The sequence below is a fragment of the Takifugu rubripes genome, chromosome 1 (assembly GCF_901000725.2).
Source record: "Takifugu rubripes chromosome 1, fTakRub1.2, whole genome shotgun sequence".
Classification (NCBI taxonomy): Eukaryota; Metazoa; Chordata; class Actinopteri; order Tetraodontiformes; family Tetraodontidae; genus Takifugu; species Takifugu rubripes.
The window spans coordinates 10,781,191-10,799,628 of NC_042285.1; the positions used below are offsets into that span (position 1 = coordinate 10,781,191).

Here is an 18,438-nt window from a genome sequence, read left to right on the forward strand (position 1 = left end):
AACTTGGCTGTTAACGTAAAGTCTCACTTGCATTTTCAAGTATTGGTTTAATGTTAAGTGAAAAATACGTAATCCCGATACCTAAACATTATTGTAGTATAGAACTTTAGCTGAGAAAAGTTACCCCAAAGTTTCTCGAGATAATGAATCCGAGCAAAGTTAACATCAACGACTGTCGGAAGATGTCGCGTCTTCTCGCGAGATTTGCCCATTACAGACATGAAGACGCAACCCGACAGCGCAAGAGTTCGTGCTGCTGACCAGAACAGCATACTTTCTCTCAAAAGCACTTCCTGCACCTCTGGAGGAAAAGCAACGACTCCTCAGACGTCACGGTCCCGAGTTTTGACTTGCAGAGAGCAGCGTAAAGGCGAGTATGGGCGGCGCTTTCCTTCCGTCTGAGTCTGGGAGAAAAGGAAAACCACCACAGGGGGAGGAAATTAGTGCACCGCATGCACGAATCTGTCCTCACTCATCGGGAATTCAGCGGATGTGAAAGCAAGGGAAAAGCCGAATTGTGCTGCTGGAGAAGTAAAAGATCACCAGGACGATGTGCAAACTGAGTGAGGTTCGAACTGATCCACCTGCAGTTTAAATACCCAGGCTGGGGTGACACCACGATGACGGGACAGAAGAAAGGGGCTCAGGTCAGAGTCTCCTGAGTGTCCCGCCTCTCTTTTGGCGAGAAAGAGCCACAACAACAGCCCACCAGACACACTGGACAAACATGGACAAACTGAGTGTGATATCAGGATGTCTCTTCCTCGCTGCAGACATCTTCGCCATCGCCAGCATCGCCAACCCGGACTGGATCAGCACCGGAGACTCTGCTGGTAGGGTTCGTTCTCACTTTGGGCTGTTCAACTGGAGATTTATCTAAATTGCATGCTTATTTTGTGTCAGGGAGTTGTCATCTAGTCTTAAAACGCTTTACAAAACGGAAACAAACTTGGCAGGTGGATACTTACTCAATATATGGCGCTCTATTCGTAACCATAACAACCCTACATATAAGCGCAGTGCAAAGTGTTGTGTGTTCAGGAATAGATAAAAGTAACCTTGGAGTGAACAAGAAAGCAACGCTGGACTTAAGTCCGTCCTAACTTTGATGACCGGAGACCAGACACCCACCTTCATCCTCACTGTTGACCCTCATCTGACAACAGCCATGGAAATAACCTCTTACTGAGATCTCAGAACCTTGTTGGCTCTTAATCTCAATTTCATGTTTTACATTTGCTTCACACACACACACCCCGCCCCCCCCCCCCCCCAGCATTAGCATCCAAGTGCTGGAGCACTCCTCCCAGATGATGATATTCCCACACGAGGGTGCAGGAGTTCCTGAGCATGTGGGAGTTTCCAGCTCAGGTGACAGCATTCAGCAGACAGCTGCCTCAATGTGGAGGCCGGGTGGGGGCCGGGGGGTTGTGACAGAGGAAATTATATCATCTTCAATCAGCCACTTCAACAGCAGCACTAGGAATGAGGTGATGCTGCGCGGAGTTGACAGTCTTTGTATGCATACGGTACATGGCTTTATTTGCACCGCTGGGTGCGTCTTTTCTGAGCCTCTGCTTGGTTTGGTGAGACACGGCAGCAGATTGTGATCTGTCAGTTCTACTTTAAACCCTCCAGCTACTCCAGCCGTCACACCTCCGTCTGTCCGACCCGCTGCCGTGCGTCTGCTTCCATCTCTCCTGCTGGGGTGTCAGTTTAATTAGAACTCACGATTCAGTGCAGCAGCAAATACCACAGGATGCACGATGCTCCATGTATTGTTATCAGACGTTACAGTGTGGTGGTCACTGAAAGGCGTGGGGCTTACCCGTGACCTTTGCGTGCAGGTCATCGCCATATAGGGCAGGAAATGGGTGCATGACGCCAGCAACATAACCGTGTATCAGAGTAGATTTCAGTCAGAGGTAGAACTCTGCTAAATCCCCAAACCCTCTGCTTATGCCTCCAGTTAGCAGTTATATTTAGAAGTTCACAAGCTAAACATTGATGGAACGACGCAACAGACAAATAGCTGCAGCCAGTATGTGCACAGCTGCTTGTTTCCTGTCACCCTCCACCGGTGCGGTGAGTGATTACGGCACAATTCCCTTTGTTTTCAAACACCCTCTTTAATAACGAATCATCTCAAATGACGCTATATTTCTAAATCAGCATGCTGCCATTAAAAGAGACGTAGAACACGTCACGCTGTGGAGGTCGTCACTTTCTGAGAGCAAACACTGTTGTGAAATTAGGCTGCGGTTTGTTGTGGCTTAATTGGATAAGGAGTACGTTTCAGAAGGCAGGAAAGGATGTTTGTTAATAACAATTTACGGCTTTTAGTTAGGGCTCCTGACAGAGTAATGTTCCCGACATGGAAGCTCAATACTTAACAGTTAACACGTTTCAATTGCATTTCTCAATAACAAGTCAGTAACAAGTTTTACTAAACAACCCGCCGCTTCTCAAGAAACAAGTATGATTCAAAATTGTCCTGGTGATGATCTGATGTTTATTTTTATTGATATTGTATTGTTATAGGTTGTCTTCCTGCCTCTCACCCAGTGGACTCCAGCATCGTGTTAGGAGATGGATGGATGAATAGCTGAGCATTAGCTTAGCATTCAGCTAAGCATGTTTACAGCAGCTGGATGTATGTTTGTGCTGAATCACACTGGTTTAGTTCTTCTCTGTCATTCCTGCAGCTTTTATTATCCAGGTTACTCTCAAATATTGTCTTAATTATGTTATTTCTGCATTTCCCAAATCCATCAAATGCATAAAAGTGCTTTTGTGAATGCCTGTTTGACACTAACTGCTTGCTTAAGAGAAGTGAGAGTAATGATGGGTAGTGGGAGGATTGCCAGTCGCATTACTGTGCTCATAAGTGTGCACCGGTGGATTCGATGGAGAGGTGAACAGATGCAGACTCTGTCAGGGCTCAGACGTGTGCAGAAAGCCAGTGTGCTTTGTGAGACAGGAAATGATCATTTCAGGGTCGTTTCATTTCATTTCTACGTTCTGCTCCTGCCACAAGCAGATGATGGAGCCCCTGGTTCCTGTGGCTGGATCACTGAGTTCACATCCTCTCTCTCTCTCCCCACCTAGGCTCTCTGACTGTGGGCCTGGTCCTACAGTGCCAGACCATCCACGGCCGAGACCGGAACTGTACCCCCCCGCAGCTGCCCCCAGAGTGGATCACCACGCTGCTGTTCATCATCCTGGGCATCGTTTCTCTCACCATCTCCTGTGGTCTGATGGTGATGTCGCGCTGGCGCTGTGAGGCCTCCCGTCACGCACGGTGGATCGCCTTCGTGGGGAGTATGTGCCCGCACTCGCCTGCACTCATCTGGGCTCCTGCTCGACTTTAACATGCTAAAGGTTTGAGTAGAAATAAAAGTGGGAGGAAACTGCAGGCACAAACGCAGTAACAGAATTTCCTAAGCAGTTTAAGGTTATATTTCAGGAAATAGTTAATTCTGAACATCCTGATCTAGGAGCTGTTGAGGAGCTCTGCTTGATGAAGGAGCGTCTATTTTTAGTGCAGGAAGAGAGAGAGGTGAGCTATCAGAAATGACTGAGGCAGGAACTGAGCTTTACTTGTCTCTAAATATACCGGAGGAAAATCTGAGGATTCTCAGAAGGGTCCTTCATCCGGAGGCCTGCTTTTGCTTCCAATTACACTTTTATCTCACACGTTTTACATGCAAGAACAATTGGAATTATCATTAAAACTATCTGTACAGTCATATCTTGAAAATTACCACCTGGTCAGTGACGTTCTTTATCAGATCTATGTATTGTACCTGTGTGAATCTCTGCTCTAATGTCTTTCTTTCTCATAGTGGTCCTCTTCTGTACGGCTGCCCTCGTATTCCCGCTGGGTTTTTACATTGATGAGGTTGGAGGACAGCCCTACAAGCTCCCCAACAACACTGTGGTGGGCTCCTCCTACGTACTGTTTGTCCTCTCCATATTCTTCACCATAGTGGGACTTCTGTTTGCTGGGAAAGTCTGCTTACCTGGCTGACACGGCTGCATTTCCTCCTATTTTTGTACATTTGCATACAGCACTGGAAGAAGCCAGTGAAGGACTGGAGGATCTACTTGTTTTTTTTTCTTGACCACTATAGAGTATCCCTTTCAGGGAGCCACCAGCTCATCACGGGATGACTCTGAACATTTGGGGGTTCGGTACCTCTCCCAAGGGCACCTCAGCAGTGCCCTGAGGGTGTCCCGGCACCTTCCACTACTACCAGAACGCCTTCAATGTTTTGTCCGCACAGAGAACCGAACCAAGAACCCTCCACTTCTCAACCCAGTCCCCTACAGACAGAGCCCATCAACTTTTTCTAATGTAAAAATAGCAAAGACGCCCTGAACAGTGGGGAAAATCGATGGTTTTCATCTGTTCATCTTTCGCTCAGACTCCAGGGATGCAGAGAACTCTGCTATAGCGTGTAAAATGACTGCTGAGTTTCACAGAAGACATGAGGTAAATAAGCTGAAGCCTGAAGATTTCTAAGCAGGCTTTGCTGTATCGATCTGAGGGTAAAGTTAATAGTATTTCTAATTTTCCTCTTCTTATCCAATCAAACAGGATTCTGGGCTGACATGACAAATATTGACCAGTTCTGATTGTAGTTCCTCCCCCAAATCACACCTACAAAGAAAGATGTGCTATGGTGATAAAGGTGATGAAGGTTCTGTTTTATTATTAAAAGTGTTTGGTATTAAAGGGCTGTAATTCTCCAGGAGTGTTTCTGACATGGAAATAACCCTCAAAATCATTGTAAAAGTTTGAATACAGGTGGTCAGGTGTAATGCAAGTTGACAAAATCAAGAGCAGTGATTTTAAAGGAGCCTAGTAACTGTTAGAAATATTTTTAATACCATTACATTTAGTTAGTTTGCTTTAGGTTCATATTTTATATTTGTTTTCTCTTACACCTTCATTGAAAACTAAAATTAAGACTTGCAATACTAGAATAGGAGAAGACTGACACACTACTTTGTTTAAACTAGTAAATGTGAAATTCATGGGTCAAAACAAATCTGTCACTTGGTTTTTAATGTTTTTCTGCAGTAAGTCGCAGATGTATTGTATAAGCCGTCATAAACCCTTGTAAAAGTAATTGATGATATAGCTTAACTAAAACCACTCAGGTATGAAAGTATAGCAACAGGAATCACCAATAGCTACAATACAAGTATAAACAAGGAATAAGCGTGAATCTCTTGTCTTTTCTTCAGCCAAAAGTAAAATTTACAAAAAAAATTAAATCAGCAACAAGGACATGTCACATATCATTTGACGTATACAAAACCCAAATTTAAACAATTTTGAAACTCCTTTGAAATTTAACAATTTTATCGTAAAGACGGTCACGTCAACTGGCAGGAGGCACTTGTTGCCACAAGAGGGCGCAATAGTCTAAATTTAACCTTAAGTAAAAACAAGCATGAGCTGGTGTAGGTCGTAAACTCGCCTTTGCATTTCGAAAGGTTGGTTTCGGTTTTTTTTAAAAGGTCTATTTATTTCTGACAGAATCACAGGTTTAACAGTTCCCATCCTCAGCTTGTCGTTGGCATTTCTCAGACTTATAAGCGACACTGACGTGCTGCAGCTTGGTCAGTTGAGCAGCAACAAGCAGCAGCAAGCCTGTGAGGAGCTCCAGACCATAGGAGAGCCAGGCAAGACCAAGAGACCAGCCAAAAGAGGTGCGAACAAAAGCCAGATCCTCAATGCCCTCCATCCTCTCGGTCTCAGCGAGGGCCTGGTACGAGTAACTAATGTAAAGGCTGACACCACTCAGGGTTAAGAGACCTGGAGAGGAGAGAATAATTACTCGCCGCTTTACTGTATTGAGCAAAGGAAGAAGAAGTCATTTACACAAAATACTGTCATGACTTTTGCCTTCAATTTATCTTCCAGTTCTAAGCCTTTGGCATTAAAGAGCACTCCCATCGAATTGTAGAGGAAACAAGGGCTGGTGAAAATGTGCACAGGAAACAGCAGAAAGCCTCTGCACAGAGGGCAGGGAAATGCTCACTTTGCCATTAAATGGAACATTCTCTGCTATGGAAAATTAATGGGAGTGTGTGCAAATGGAAAGGACTAAAGTTCTGTGCTGGTTTCAGTGGTACGAGGCACATAGCTGCTGTTTGAAAAGCACCAGTCGATGGTTCACATGCTGGCGGCACTGCAGAAAAACAAGAAGATCCACTCTAAACAATTAGGTGACCAGAAATGGAACTGTGCCCCTGTGTCAAATTGGATGAAGCAGTAAACAAGTTCACAAGATAGCTGCAATTTAATTTAAGCCGTTATTAGATCCACACACTGCTGTGTGCTGCTTATTTGACGGAGGCCATAAAAGTCTTTTTAAGGCTGAGCTCAGAGATCACTGATGACCTGAGGTCAGCGACTTCAAAGCATCAATGCCATCTGAACAGACACCTTTCTTCATGTGCATTCCTGATTCCTTTAGAACCCTCTTTAGTATATGAGCTGTAACCTGGTTAAAGGTAATCTTACCCCCAGGAACCCCAAATAATACAATTGGATGGATAATTAAATAATTAGAAATGTGCCAAGTGTGGAAGGCAACCCTCCCCCTCCCTGCCTTTTTTCCTATTTGATGAAAATCACCTCCCAGAATTCAGTGGTTTCCAAGGCAATAACATTTCACTGTGTCTACCCACAGAGCAATAAGTCCCTCTCCCAGTATTCCAGTTGAAAATGATGCACATCTGATGGAACAGAGGATAATGCAGCTGCATAGAGAGATGGCTACACACACCGACTGTCCCCAGCCTGGCCGAATCCAACCTGTGTATGAGCATTCATTCATTCATTCCTGCCACAATAAGTAATTAAGTAAAAATAAGGTTGTTTCAGGTCCTTTATGGAGTAGTCTCCTCTATTATCTTCAATATTGGTCTGATGGGATTGGAGCCGTTGATTTGGGAATTTATCTGACAAACTGGCCACCTTCTGTTTGAGCGTCATGATCTAATCAAAAAAACACCCTGAATATTTGTGTGAATTAATCACTTGATATAACAGTCATACGCTCAACATTGATGTACTTCCTGTGTTCTTTATTCCACCATCTGATACACACCTACTCCTCTGTCTAAGTGCAGTAAGTAGTCATAAAAACTCAAACTGGATTTTTTTTTTTACCAAAGAAGACTGTCCCCCATACTGTTAGTGGTTTTTGAAATAAGTCCCCTACGTAATGATTTATTGGTGTCTCCACACGCGCACACACCGAGGACAACAAGCATGCTGAGCCTGTACTCACTGCAGATGAAGAAGTAAGAAGCTGTTCCTGTGAGGAGCACATGGCTCTGGGCCAGAGAGCTGACCAGTCCACAGATCCCCCCAATCAGCAGCAGAACCAGGCTGAGAGGCAGCAGCACCACGATCGTTCGGTGCATGCCTACACACACACACACACACACAGGTTCTGAAACATTATTGCCATCCCCGAGGCGACCCTCATTAACTGATGGCGTGTTATTGATGAGCTCCGGGTTGGATCGGGGCTGCAGACACTCACCCAGCATGTGCAGCTCAGCCTCGGAGTACCTGGAGGGGTCTGCCATGAAAGAGTCGATGGAGCTGGTGTGCGTGTCCCCTTCTGGACATCAGTTTAAAAAAATAAAAAAATAAATCACCATTTAAGAAAACAACCGTGTGCGTGTTTAATAGTGAATTAGAGGAAGAAAAGCCGAGGTTCGCACCTTCGTGTATGATCCACAGTCCCGAGTGGGAGTTCAGATCACTCATGTTCATGGCAGGGTTCACCTCAATGATGTACCAATAGTCGGTCAACAGAGAAGTCGCCAAAAGAAGAAAGCTGAGAATCCCGCAGATGCCAGCAGTGGTCACCACCGAACCCAAGTTTAACTTCATCCTGTACACGGGTGTCCGCTCGCGCTCTAGTGTCGGTTTGGCGTGAACGGCCGCATGAGGAGGCGCGAACAAAAACACGCACCAGCGGCTTCCGCGGCAGTTTAAACACTCAACAGCAGGAGCAGCGCACCATGGACTGGACGAGCTCGCCAAGCCACCTGATAAAAGCCGCGCCAGCCCAGAGTGGGAGGGGCTGATTTGCTGGAGATTCGCGTAATTTTACGCACAGCAACATGAATAATCAGCTGCTGAGAAAATAACACCCGATCATAGCTTTAGATGCCATCAAGGTTAGGTTTTTCAAATAGATTTTAACAATCACAAAAACAAAGAAACTGGTTGAGCAGTTTAATAGAGATCACATAAAAAAAATAAAAAAAAACTGTACAGTATCTCAATTTTTGCTCTAAAGGAGAAAATCTTTCTTTTCAGCCACATTTGCTCTGACACTTTATTCTCCACTCACTCTTTGCTCATGGCGGTCTTGATAATATCTGCTCGTGTCAGTTTTGCTGCCACATCAAACTTGGTGATGGCCTCGTTACAGGATTTGTTCTGTAAGCAGAGGAAATTAAATCTGAATAAGAGATGATGTCACTCTCAAAGCCCCTGTTCTCCAAGGAAATCCTCCTCCCTGATGCAGGTGTAATTTAACCACAGAACAGAGTGGGAAGAAACAAATAAGGCGGGTTGTAATTGCGTCGTTCAATCTACAGCTGATTGCATTACACACCGTGTCAGACACATCGAACACCTGAAGGTACGTACAGTGAGAAATTTGTGCCTTTCCTTCTGCAGTTTGAAGAACTCCTCCACAGTCAGCTCTTCTACTTTCTTTTTCAGACTGATGAAATGGCAGGATGGAGAGTGCGATTTGTGCTCCTTTCTGGCATCAAATAGAATAAAATGTCATGCACAAACACCATTAATAACCAATGTGATCACTCCATTTACCGGTACATATTCTTTTAAAATCACTAGTTAATACAAATTTTCATATCTTTTCAAGTCCCAAATAGTCACAGTAGTTTCATTATTCAAATGCTAAATGTGATGTGCCATGAATGTGATGACATTAAATGGCATTTAAAGAAAGAGTTGTGTTAAAATCATTTATTAGCAGAGCATTGGAGTCCTTACACTGGCTCGTCCTCTGGCTCCCAGCCTTCCAGCTCTTTAAGGCAGAAGAAACACATGGCGGTGTCGGGGCTGTTCTCTGCCGGCGTGTGGATGAAGCCTGCTTCGGCCATCTGGAGAAAAAAACATAAACACGCAAATGTATGGAATGCAGACTTACAGTTTTATAGGACTTACATAAAACTAGCATTTCAAAATGAAACACTAGAGTGATTCTCCAATCAGACAACCAGGAATTTCTCTTACAGCTCTTATGTTTCACCAGACAGCCAAATCCCTTTAGTATTTAAACAGTGGGCGAGAGCAAACAGTTATTTCTGGAGTTTCTTGAGGAAACGTTCAGAGAACAATTACTGTCAGACATTCTTGCACCAAATTCGAATGTCACTTTCGAAAATTCGAATGTCACTCTTGCATATGAACATCACACTGGGCTTGGGGGAAAACATCTAAAGGCCTGCTGTCAAGATTCAACAGCCACGATGCGAATCGGATATTCTAGAACAGAAGGAATGTGAGAAGAATTGTTGTTATTACTATTATCGTTGAGATGCTGTGATGTGTAGATTTTAAGTGAGGAATGAAAGAGGAATGTGTTGCAAAAGTGCTGAAGCTGCTTACAACCACTCAGCACCCAGATGTATCCTGTTTGTCAAAATAAGAGAAGTCTGTTAAGATTGGAGAAGATGAGAAGACAAACGTCATTCTGTTTGCAGAAACAACTCCTGTTGTTTACGTGGTTGATCTGAGTCTAGTGACGAACAGCACGGGTGACTAAAACTTCACCCTCAAAGGAACCCTTTAGGTGGACATTTAAATTAGATAACGGGGGTAATCAAATAATTGCGACAGTCAGATCTGATGTGTTTACGTGCAATTCAGAAACACGATAACAATAAAAAAGTGATTTCTTTGGACACATGCAGTGATGGTAGACTCAAGAGGTGAAGAGCTAGAAGGAGCTCTGTTGATGTTATGCTGCTGCGCACCATGACCACGTCGCTGCTGTTTGGTGCATTCGTAAACATATGCCCGGAGGCAAAGCAACTAAAGACATAAGATTAACAGGTATATGTGCACACAGACAACAGCATTGAGGAGGAATCTAGGTGTATTAATCTATTTTTACAATAATTAGATAACTGCTGTTATGTGATAAAGCATATCATATTATGCCGTTTACATAATCACTTGACTAATGTGACAACTCTAGAGACCAGCTGATTGGCTTTTTATGATCATGTAAATGGGACCACTATTTTCCAAATACCAATAGCTATGAAGCCTTGGTGATGAGAGGGATGCATCCAATACACTGTTGCCTAATATACACCCACCGGTCTCTTTATTAGGTATGCCTTCGTAGTAAAAGGCTGGACCTGCTGTTGCCTTCAGAACTGCCATAATTCTTCGGGGCATACCTTCAATAAGGTGTTAGAAATATTCCTAAGAGATTTTGGCCCATATTGACATGACGATGGCATCAGACAGTTCTTGCTGATTTGTCTGCTGCATATTTATGATGCGGATCCCACGTTTCACCACCTCCACAGAGATGGTCAGCAGCTATACTCAGGGTGGCTGCAGTGTTATTAACTATGCTGTATTGGTACTAAGAGGCCCAAAGAGTACCAAGAAAAGATATCCCCGACATCCACCTAAAGGGTTCCTTTGAGGGTGAAGTTTTAGTCACCCGTGCTGTTCATCGGTCTCATCTCCAATGGCGATGAGACTGCCTACAGGAGGGAGGTGGCTCGACTGGTGTCCTGGTGCGGACACAACAACCTGCAGCTGAACGCTCAGAAAACAGTGGAGATGATTGTGGACTTCAGGAAAGTTACAGCCCCTTTGCCCCCCCTTGCCCTCATGGACTCCCCCATCACCATCACGGACTCCTTCCGCTTCCTGGGCACCACCATCACCCGGGACCTTAAGTGGGAGCCAACCATCAGCTCCCTCATCAAGAAGGCCCAGCAAAGGATGTTCTTCCTACGGAAGCTGAGGAAGCTCAAACTGCCTCCCAGGATGTTGGCGCAGTTTTATACGGCCATCATCGAGTCCATCCTCACCTCCTCCATCACCGTGTGGTTTGCTGGTGCCACCGCCAGGGACAGACTGAGGCTGCAGCGCGTCATGCGCGCTGCCGAGAAGGTGATCGGCTGCAGGCTTCCATCCATCCAGGACCTGTATATCTCCAGGACCCGGAGGCGTGCAGGTCGGATCACGGCCGACCCTTCCCACCCTGGTCACGGACTGTTTTCCCCCCTCCCCTCAGGCAGGAGACTACGGTCCATTCGGACCAGAACCTCCTGCTACACTAACAGCTTCTTCCCCTCTGCCATCAGGCTGCTGAACACCAAGTGACTTATCACTTAAGCACCATGTACAGCAGCCAGCCGGACTCATAAACAATACATTACTCCTCATGGACCTGCACTATTTCTTACCACTCACTATTTATGTATATACTGTATATAAGTCTTATTTTATTTTATTTATCTTATTCTAGTGTGGTGTTGATGTCTAGTGTTATGTTGAATGTCGCAGCGGCACACCATGACAAATTCCTAGTTTGTGTAATACTGTGTATTACATGAACAATGGCAATAAACCTTCTTCTGATTCTGATTCTTCTGATTCTGATCTTCAGCATCAGTCTGGATCCATTCTTTCTTTTCATCTATGCCCAATTCTGACCAAAAATCAACTCATCAGACCAGCCAATGTTTTTCCAATCTTCAATTGTCCAATTTTGGTGAGTATGTATGAATTGTAGCCTCACTTTCCTCTTCTTAGCTGACAGGAGTGGCACCGGTGTGGTCTTCAGCTGCTGTTGCCTGTCTTCCTCAAGGTTCCACGTGTTGAGTGTTTAGAGATGATGTTGTACTGTCCTTGGTTGTAATGAGCAGTTATTTGAGTTACTGTTGCCCAAGCTTACCTTATATACAGTATATATACAATGTATATACACTATATATATATATATACACACATGATGCTATTATAAGGTTCACTATACATACAATATATCAAACTCGACTAGTATTAACAATGAGGAAGACAATATTTAATTGAAATCAATATGATTGTGACGGCCTGCCCATGTTTTGTTTTGTTTACCCAGAGACTGGGCGGGTCATCAGAGAGACTGGTTTCACCTGCGAGCTGGGAGGAGCCAGAGGGCATAAAAGGGGCGGTTCTCCTTTGTCTCTCTCCGGCAGGGCTGCTGCCACCATACCTCATGGCCGTCTCATCATTTTGGTTTGGGTTTCTCAATAAAATATTTAGATGATTTGATCTTTCTGTGTGCTGATTCCCTCTTTTTGTCACAACTTTGAGCCAAGTCGTAACAAATGGGGGCTCGTCCGGGATTTTAAAAATCCCTGAAGAAATGGTTGTCAGGGTTTTCTTGGCAGTTGATGTTTGCCAGGTTAAACGTAAATGTTGCATACAGTTGTTGCTGGTTGGGTTACCCAGTTAGAGAGCGTTAGTGCTTTGTCCACTAATGGTTTTAGAAGTTTTTGGCCTGGTGTGCTTCAGGGCAGGCACCTTTCCCGGTAGGTTTAAGGTGGTCTGGGTGACTAGACCTGTTTGTTGTTTTAGTTTGTTATTTTGGTGCACTAGTGTGGTTAGAGCATTTGTCTCGGGGACACTTCCACTTCGTTTCTAAATGCTATCCATGCTAAAGTTGACCGTTTTTAATATGTACTCACATTTTCCGGCGTGCACGAACAGCCTTCTTCGAACGGCCATCCCTCGAAGGTTTTCAATCTGTTCTCGTAGAAGTACATTTTTATATGTTCGTCGTTGAATGGATCCATGGTCACTAAGGTTTAAAATAAAACAGCACGTCCTTTAGCTTGAACTATCAGTGAGAAGACGCAAACTACAGGGCGTTTTCAAATTTTGGCGTCTGGTCGCTCTGACCGCTTTGATTGGCCGTTGGGGACCACGTGCATCTGTACTTCCGCTTCTTCGTGGATGACAAAAGATGTAGAATTGTATTATCGTGGGTGAATAGCAGCAAAGCACACTATTAATAAAATAATATTTTTATTACATTTTAGTAGAATAAGAGTGTGAATTTATTGGTCTGCTCTAAAGACGCCAACTTTTTCGAGTTGGACTTCCGCTTTCATCACGGATAATGTAGTTCTTCGCGATAACAGGCTCAGCGCACCTAGCGCGGAACCTATCTTTTAATAACATCCGGTGGCAAAATATGTCGCCCGCATTTACCAACACATTTAACTTTTCTTCATTTTAACTGTGTTAAGGGTAATTCTCGCTAGACTAGTGATCCGGTGTCATCTATTGGTGCTATGGCTCTGGAACGGTGTGATGTGGAGACTTGGGCAGAGTTTGGGTTCATAGGAACATCCTGCTCGCCAAAGTTAATGGTTGTGAGTGAGAGAGATGTTTTCCTATGCACTGGCTGCGACGAGATCTACGTCTTCAGTACACGAGAGAGAAAACTAATGGCAAGTAAATCACACAGTCTACAGTCAGATGGGAATTGCAATGTTACTCCAGTGTTGTTTTTCCTTTGTTTTTCTTGTAGGCTGTCCTCCAGTTTCCTAGTCCTGTCAATGACCTTGTTCAGAGCCACGACAAATGCAATCTCTATGTTGCCTGTATGTGTGGAGTTTATTGCGTTGATTTTCAACTGCTGCCTTCCAGGTATGGAGCCATATGAAGGACAATTTGATGTCATTCTAAGGTTTGGACACGTGTGTGGGTTAATTGAATCCTGTCAGAACATGTCCTTTTGTCTTTGTCTTCAGTGGGCAGTGCGCTGACACATCTTGTCCAACTGAGCTGAAAATCTCTTCGAAGTTTTTGGTTGTCCCAGAAGAAGGACCTTTGTCGTTGCTCTTAGTTGGAACTGAACTTGTGATAATTTCTCTGAAAGCCCCCCACTGGGCGTTGACTCGGTACCGTTCACAGAAACAAACAGTGACAAACAGCTTCGAGATGCTTACATCTTTCAGTCTTGCATCATCCTCAGATGACAATGAAGAGAGGACAGTGAAAAGGAGACCTGTGCTTATTTGTGTCCACTATAGCAATAAAACACTGTCATCAGCGTGCAGTTGTCCCCCAGAGACAGTGAACGATGACCATGTCTGCATTGATCCGCTCCTCTTCAAACTTCTCTTTGGAATCGACGCAGCGCTCACTGAATCACCAGTTGTTCTTTGCGGCCTGCCTGATGGATGCTTGTATTTTCTCCCCCTGCGTTTGCCAGGATGTCGCCCCAGAGCTCTATACAGCCTGGAGGAGCCTGTTATTTTTGTTGGAACATCTTTAGATAAAAGCAGCCCTGAACATGCACAATGTTTGGTGACAATTGGTGAACGAGGGCAAGTGGTGCTGATCAGAACAGGAAAGGGGCAACAGGAAAGGGGGGAAGGGAATAACACAGCTTGTTTCCTTGATAGGCGTTTGCCAGGGAGTTTGATGTGTGGCTGCATAGTTAATAACACCCTTTACTACAGCATTGGATCAGATCTCCTGAAAGTAGATCTGCGAAGTGGATCACTTGGAAAGGAAGACACGTCCAAGAAGACAGAAGCTCTGCACCAAAGCTCCACCAGCTTAAATGTTTGCAGAATCATCGCTGTAGCGGAACTATCATGCAGTACTGCAGGTAAGATGATTTTGCCCTCATTTTGTAATATTTTACACAACTGAGTAGTTAAGGGTATTAAACTACTCTTGGTATCACTTTCAAGAGAGTAGAATTGACACAATCTTTTTTTTTTTTTTTTAAATTGTACCCATTAGTAATTAAGTCTGCAGCAGGCAATGATTTTACATTTCCCTCGGGAAGTAGATGACCAAGTATTTTGTGCTCCACGGTGGCTGATGGGTCCTACGCAAGGCTGCTTTATTTTTTAATCATTTCTTCTAAAAACAAAGACTAAGTGCAAATTGCACTTGTGTTGTTGGTGCAATAATTGGGTAATAGACACACAAAGGGCAGTGTATCTAATTCAAATATTAGTACATCCATTACTTTGCATGCTGGGCTCAGCCTTCAGAGGTAATTCCGGTATACGTGAATGCGACGCTGTGTCTGCCTAGCAACTGTACCATAGGCATTTAAGCTGATAATAAACAATTATTTGCATCTACCTTTTGGATATAAATCACTTCTCTGTAGTCCTTGCTTTCAGTGTGCAAGGTGGCTGTCTGGTCTGCTGTCTTAAGTCATTCACCCCTCCATTTGTGCTTTTTTTTCCTCTTTTAGCATGCACTGCTCTGAAGTAACCTGAAGGGAATCTGGTGTTTCTGACATTTCTTGTTGAAAATGAAGAAATCCTGTAACCGTGTTGTTGCTGTTGTGACTGCCAATAACTCTTGTCTTGCTTTCTTGAACAGGGGGTGAAGTTCACTTGCTGGGGCTCTCTGCTGGGGGGCAGCTCCAGAGGATCACCACCCGTAGAAGGACTGAAGATGCAGGCTCGTCCAAGGGTCCCACGGCTCAGGTTGGCCGCAGTGTCAGAGACCTCCTGTCTGCTATCGGGGATGTCTGTGAAAGGTAAAGCAGCATGATTTCCTTTTAACTATCCAAGGAGCGTTATTGAATGGATTCTATATTTATTACAGAGAATTGTAATAAAAGATGCTTAGAATTAGATTGAAATATGTGCAAAGAATATACCACAGAAAGAAAGGGACTTTGGTGAAATTTGGAATGCTGTAGAATTATACAATGATATCCACCAAAGAAGCAAAATACCATTAAAGTATTCTCTAAATAAAACGAAAGAACATTCATGTGTATTAATATAACCTATCCATCATTTTCCCTTTAGAGCATCAGTGCTGAAATCTGCCATCAAGTCCAAAAGCCAGGTCCTGAAGCATCTAAACCATGTCATCAATATCAGCTTCCTGCTGACTGCAAGTGCAAAGATAGAAGAACATTCTGACAGGAAGCCAATCAGATGTCGTGCTGTGACTGAATGGAGCCGATTACTTCAAAGGGATTCCCTGAACCTGACATGTGTCCTTGATAATTCAAGCCCTTATGCTTTGGAGCAGGGCTGGACGTTGTCCATCTGTGTATCCTCTCTGTCCTACCCCCCCAGCGAAGGAGGTCATTGTTCATCAACAAACTATTCATTCCCGTTCCAAAATGTTAATCCCGGAGAAACATTAGAAGTGTCGCTGCCTCTAGCAGATGCAGGTGAGGCCTTCTTCCCCTTCATGGTGAGCTGCTCGCTTAACTTTTCCCTCTCGAGTCTGCTGGGAGCGGAGGAGGCCAACTGTCCCGGTTTGCAGAATTCCTGCATCAATTTGCCGCTGAACACGCTGTGGGTTGATTGGTTACACTCCTTGCGGCTGAATGGCCCCGAGGATGCTCTGAAAAAGGACACGGCTCAACGCAACAATGCAGCAGCGGATTCTATCCAGGCTTTTATAAACTCGCACCAGTTTAGGCGCAGAGGAGCAGACGAGGGGCGGGGGGGCGCTTTAAGGCCTGAGAGGTATTCAGCAAGCGTGCAGGTGTCATCGGAGTTACTGAAGAATACAAAAGGATCCAAAAGCTCAGATTTGGAGGGTCATGCTCAAAGCCGGTGCGTTTCTTTCCTGGAGTGGCTGTTGTCTGAAGGCTGTGGAGGAGTGAGGAGAGGACACACTGGAGACCAGATCAGCGGCCCGGTTCTCCATGCTCGAGGTCCAAATGGACACGCAGTCAAATTAACAGCAAAAGAGGTGAACGCTGATCCCTGTGCAGTTCATTATTTGTCATAAATCTGCAAACATTTGCATGAAATATGTTTTCCAGGTAATTGTTGGGGAGGAGGGCACAGGGAGGCAGGGGTCCTTGACCACAGTGCTGCTTCAGATGGAGAGCTCTTTCATGGCTGCAGTCTGTGGACTGCATCATGCTGTTCTGCGTCGGTTACAGGTACGTGCACATGCAGAGAAATGAGCACACCCCTTTTGATTTGTAGAACCAGAAGTCTGAAGTGTGTCCCTGCCTGTGGGTGGGTGACAGACCCTGTTGCAGGAGGCACCAGAAACGACTTCTCGAGAGAATGTCCACAGGTTGCGATTAAGACAGGCAACGCTGCGGGTTGAGGTAACAATTCTTATTGTTTCTTTAGAAATCTTTTTTTTAATAATAATAAAAAAAAAAATGAATGGAATCAAATGTGGCAGGCCCAGGCATTGTTGCATAGTATCAGTATTTTTCTAATGGCCCTGAAAAATCCCTGCAGTAGTTCCAGCAAAACTCAAGTGTTTTGTTTTGTTCGGCTCTCACTTCTTTCCTCCTCCTCTCTCCTCAGCATCTTTTACAGCAGATCCAGCACCATCGAGTCTCTGGGGCCTTCAGCGCGGGCGCGTCTGGAACACAGAATCCCCAGTGTATTCATAGCGTTTACAGGGACCTTAGAGAAAATCCTCTTATCATCCTGTAATTTAAATGTTTTCTTTTTCTCCAGGCAATATCAATTAGCTGTCCTTGGCTTTTACCATTGGGTCACTGGTCTTTTCTCCATTTGAATTTAAAAAAACAATTCAATCTCCATTGTCTATTGTCAGTGTTTTGTATATTTGTAAACACATCTGTCTTTCATTTATATTCCTAAGTGGTTCGTTCTTTTTCATTATGTGCTGTAACTCTACTCCACAGATGGGTGCTTTTCCCCCAGTTAATGGTCCAATAAGGATGTTGCAGCCGTGTGTCGGCCTGACGTGCACAGAAAACGTTCATGACCACATTAGTGGCTGACTAGGAATTTAATAAAGCTCACACACGTTATTATTCAGAAAGGCAGAATCAATGAAGACGTCAGACTTTGGTCGTCATTCTGCTGTTAAAACCATTACAAACAAGTGGAAGACTATTGTTAAAGGGGCTGTGATGTGTTTCTCCCCTTCAGGTACTGAACTGCTGTAGATCTCAGCTTTCCCAGACCTGCTATTCCCTGTGCTGTATAAGTATATATACACACTTGAATAATGCCTGCCATTTATAATAAAGATCATTATGAATTGCTTGAATTTGAAAATTAAAATGAACACAGTAAAAAAAAAAAAAAAACAGTATTTGCCCCCAATGAGATTACAGTATTTAAATCTATAAACTTGTGTATTTTTTTTTTTAACCTTTAGGTAATATTGAGAAGCAATAATAAAATGTTTTCTATTATTTAGGCACATTACAAAGGACAATCTATCCATTGTTTAAACTTTTTATATTGAATAATTATCAAAAACTCCGGGGGGGCTGAATATGTGTGATGTGGATCATTTGGACAGTAAAGTGAAAAATGTGAAACCAGCATTGCTTATACTTGGTTCAAAGTGCTTTCACAGACATGAAAGTCACCTTGTGCACTGGTTCAACATTCAAACAA

At 44.1% G+C, this 18,438-nt stretch overlaps 4 protein-coding genes across 6 annotated transcripts; 2 read left to right on the top strand and 2 right to left on the bottom strand.

Annotated features, from left to right (window-relative positions):
- Window positions 1–61: 61 nt before the first annotated feature.
- Window positions 62–4,889, top strand: LOC101062962 (uncharacterized protein C16orf52 homolog B-like). 2 transcript variants are annotated; one of them, XR_003888577.1, is made up of 4 exons: window positions 62–833; window positions 3,109–3,321; window positions 3,846–4,495; window positions 4,601–4,889. XR_003888577.1 is itself a non-coding variant. In XM_003961330.3 (3 exons), the coding sequence occupies exons 1-3, from the start codon at window positions 728–730 to the stop codon at window positions 4,028–4,030; spliced, it is 504 nt and encodes a 167-aa protein (XP_003961379.1). In that variant the 5' UTR covers window positions 62–727; the 3' UTR covers window positions 4,031–4,889. The 2 variants fall into 2 exon arrangements, 1 of the variants encoding a protein (XP_003961379.1); XM_003961330.3 differs by having other exon boundaries at window positions 3,846–4,889.
- A 19-nt stretch (window positions 4,890–4,908) lies between these two features.
- Window positions 4,909–8,112, bottom strand: tmem235b (transmembrane protein 235b). Its single transcript, XM_003961483.3, has 4 exons — window positions 7,753–8,112; window positions 7,569–7,649; window positions 7,311–7,448; window positions 4,909–5,827 (listed from the first exon to the last, which is right to left on the bottom strand). Exons 1-4 carry the CDS (start codon window positions 7,922–7,924, stop codon window positions 5,559–5,561), a joined length of 660 nt encoding a protein of 219 aa, XP_003961532.2. The 5' UTR covers window positions 7,925–8,112; the 3' UTR covers window positions 4,909–5,558.
- Window positions 8,113–8,257: 145 nt separating this feature from the next.
- birc5a (baculoviral IAP repeat containing 5a) lies at window positions 8,258–12,990 on the bottom strand. The gene is made up of 4 exons (XM_003961329.3): window positions 12,775–12,990; window positions 9,065–9,174; window positions 8,693–8,810; window positions 8,258–8,479 (listed from the first exon to the last, which is right to left on the bottom strand). Exons 1-4 carry the CDS (start codon window positions 12,880–12,882, stop codon window positions 8,387–8,389), a joined length of 429 nt encoding a protein of 142 aa, XP_003961378.1. The 5' UTR covers window positions 12,883–12,990; the 3' UTR covers window positions 8,258–8,386.
- Window positions 12,363–18,319, top strand: faap100 (FA core complex associated protein 100). Of its 2 annotated transcripts, XM_029836794.1 has the most exons (9): window positions 12,363–12,618; window positions 13,339–13,542; window positions 13,623–13,741; window positions 13,846–14,711; window positions 15,446–15,605; window positions 15,883–16,786; window positions 16,860–16,982; window positions 17,073–17,156; window positions 17,365–18,319. In XM_029836794.1, exons 2-9 carry the CDS (start codon window positions 13,384–13,386, stop codon window positions 17,494–17,496), a joined length of 2,547 nt encoding a protein of 848 aa, XP_029692654.1. In that variant the 5' UTR covers window positions 12,363–12,618; window positions 13,339–13,383; the 3' UTR covers window positions 17,497–18,319. The 2 variants fall into 2 exon arrangements, with proteins under 2 accessions (XP_029692654.1, XP_011602607.2); XM_011604305.2 differs by lacking the exon at window positions 12,363–12,618 and having other exon boundaries at window positions 13,002–13,542; window positions 17,365–18,149.
- The last annotated feature ends 119 nt before the right edge of the window (window positions 18,320–18,438 follow it).

Coding starts and splice junctions, on each gene's coding strand:
- faap100 (XM_029836794.1), top strand. CDS start 13,384: ATGGCTCTGGAACGGTGTGATGTGGAGACTTGGGCAGAGTTTGGGTTC. Junction 16,787..16,859: donor TCAAATTAACAGCAAAAGAG/GTGAACGCTGAT, acceptor TATGTTTTCCAG/GTAATTGTTGGGGAGGAGGG. Junction 16,983..17,072: donor CTGTTCTGCGTCGGTTACAG/GTACGTGCACAT, acceptor GGTGGGTGACAG/ACCCTGTTGCAGGAGGCACC.
- LOC101062962 (XM_003961330.3), top strand. CDS start 728: ATGGACAAACTGAGTGTGATATCAGGATGTCTCTTCCTCGCTGCAGAC. Junction 834..3,108: donor CAGCACCGGAGACTCTGCTG/GTAGGGTTCGTT, acceptor CTCCCCACCTAG/GCTCTCTGACTGTGGGCCTG. Junction 3,322..3,845: donor GTGGATCGCCTTCGTGGGGA/GTATGTGCCCGC, acceptor TCTTTCTCATAG/TGGTCCTCTTCTGTACGGCT.
- tmem235b (XM_003961483.3), bottom strand. CDS start 7,924: ATGAAGTTAAACTTGGGTTCGGTGGTGACCACTGCTGGCATCTGCGGG. Junction 7,449..7,568: donor GGCTGAGCTGCACATGCTGG/GTGAGTGTCTGC, acceptor GTGTGTGTGTAG/GCATGCACCGAACGATCGTG. Junction 5,828..7,310: donor TTCTTACTTCTTCATCTGCA/GTGAGTACAGGC, acceptor TCTCCTCTCCAG/GTCTCTTAACCCTGAGTGGT.
- birc5a (XM_003961329.3), bottom strand. CDS start 12,882: ATGGATCCATTCAACGACGAACATATAAAAATGTACTTCTACGAGAAC. Junction 8,811..9,064: donor GAGCCAGAGGACGAGCCAGT/GTAAGGACTCCA, acceptor ATTTGATGCCAG/AAAGGAGCACAAATCGCACT. Junction 8,480..8,692: donor AAAGGCACAAATTTCTCACT/GTACGTACCTTC, acceptor CTCTGCTTACAG/AACAAATCCTGTAACGAGGC.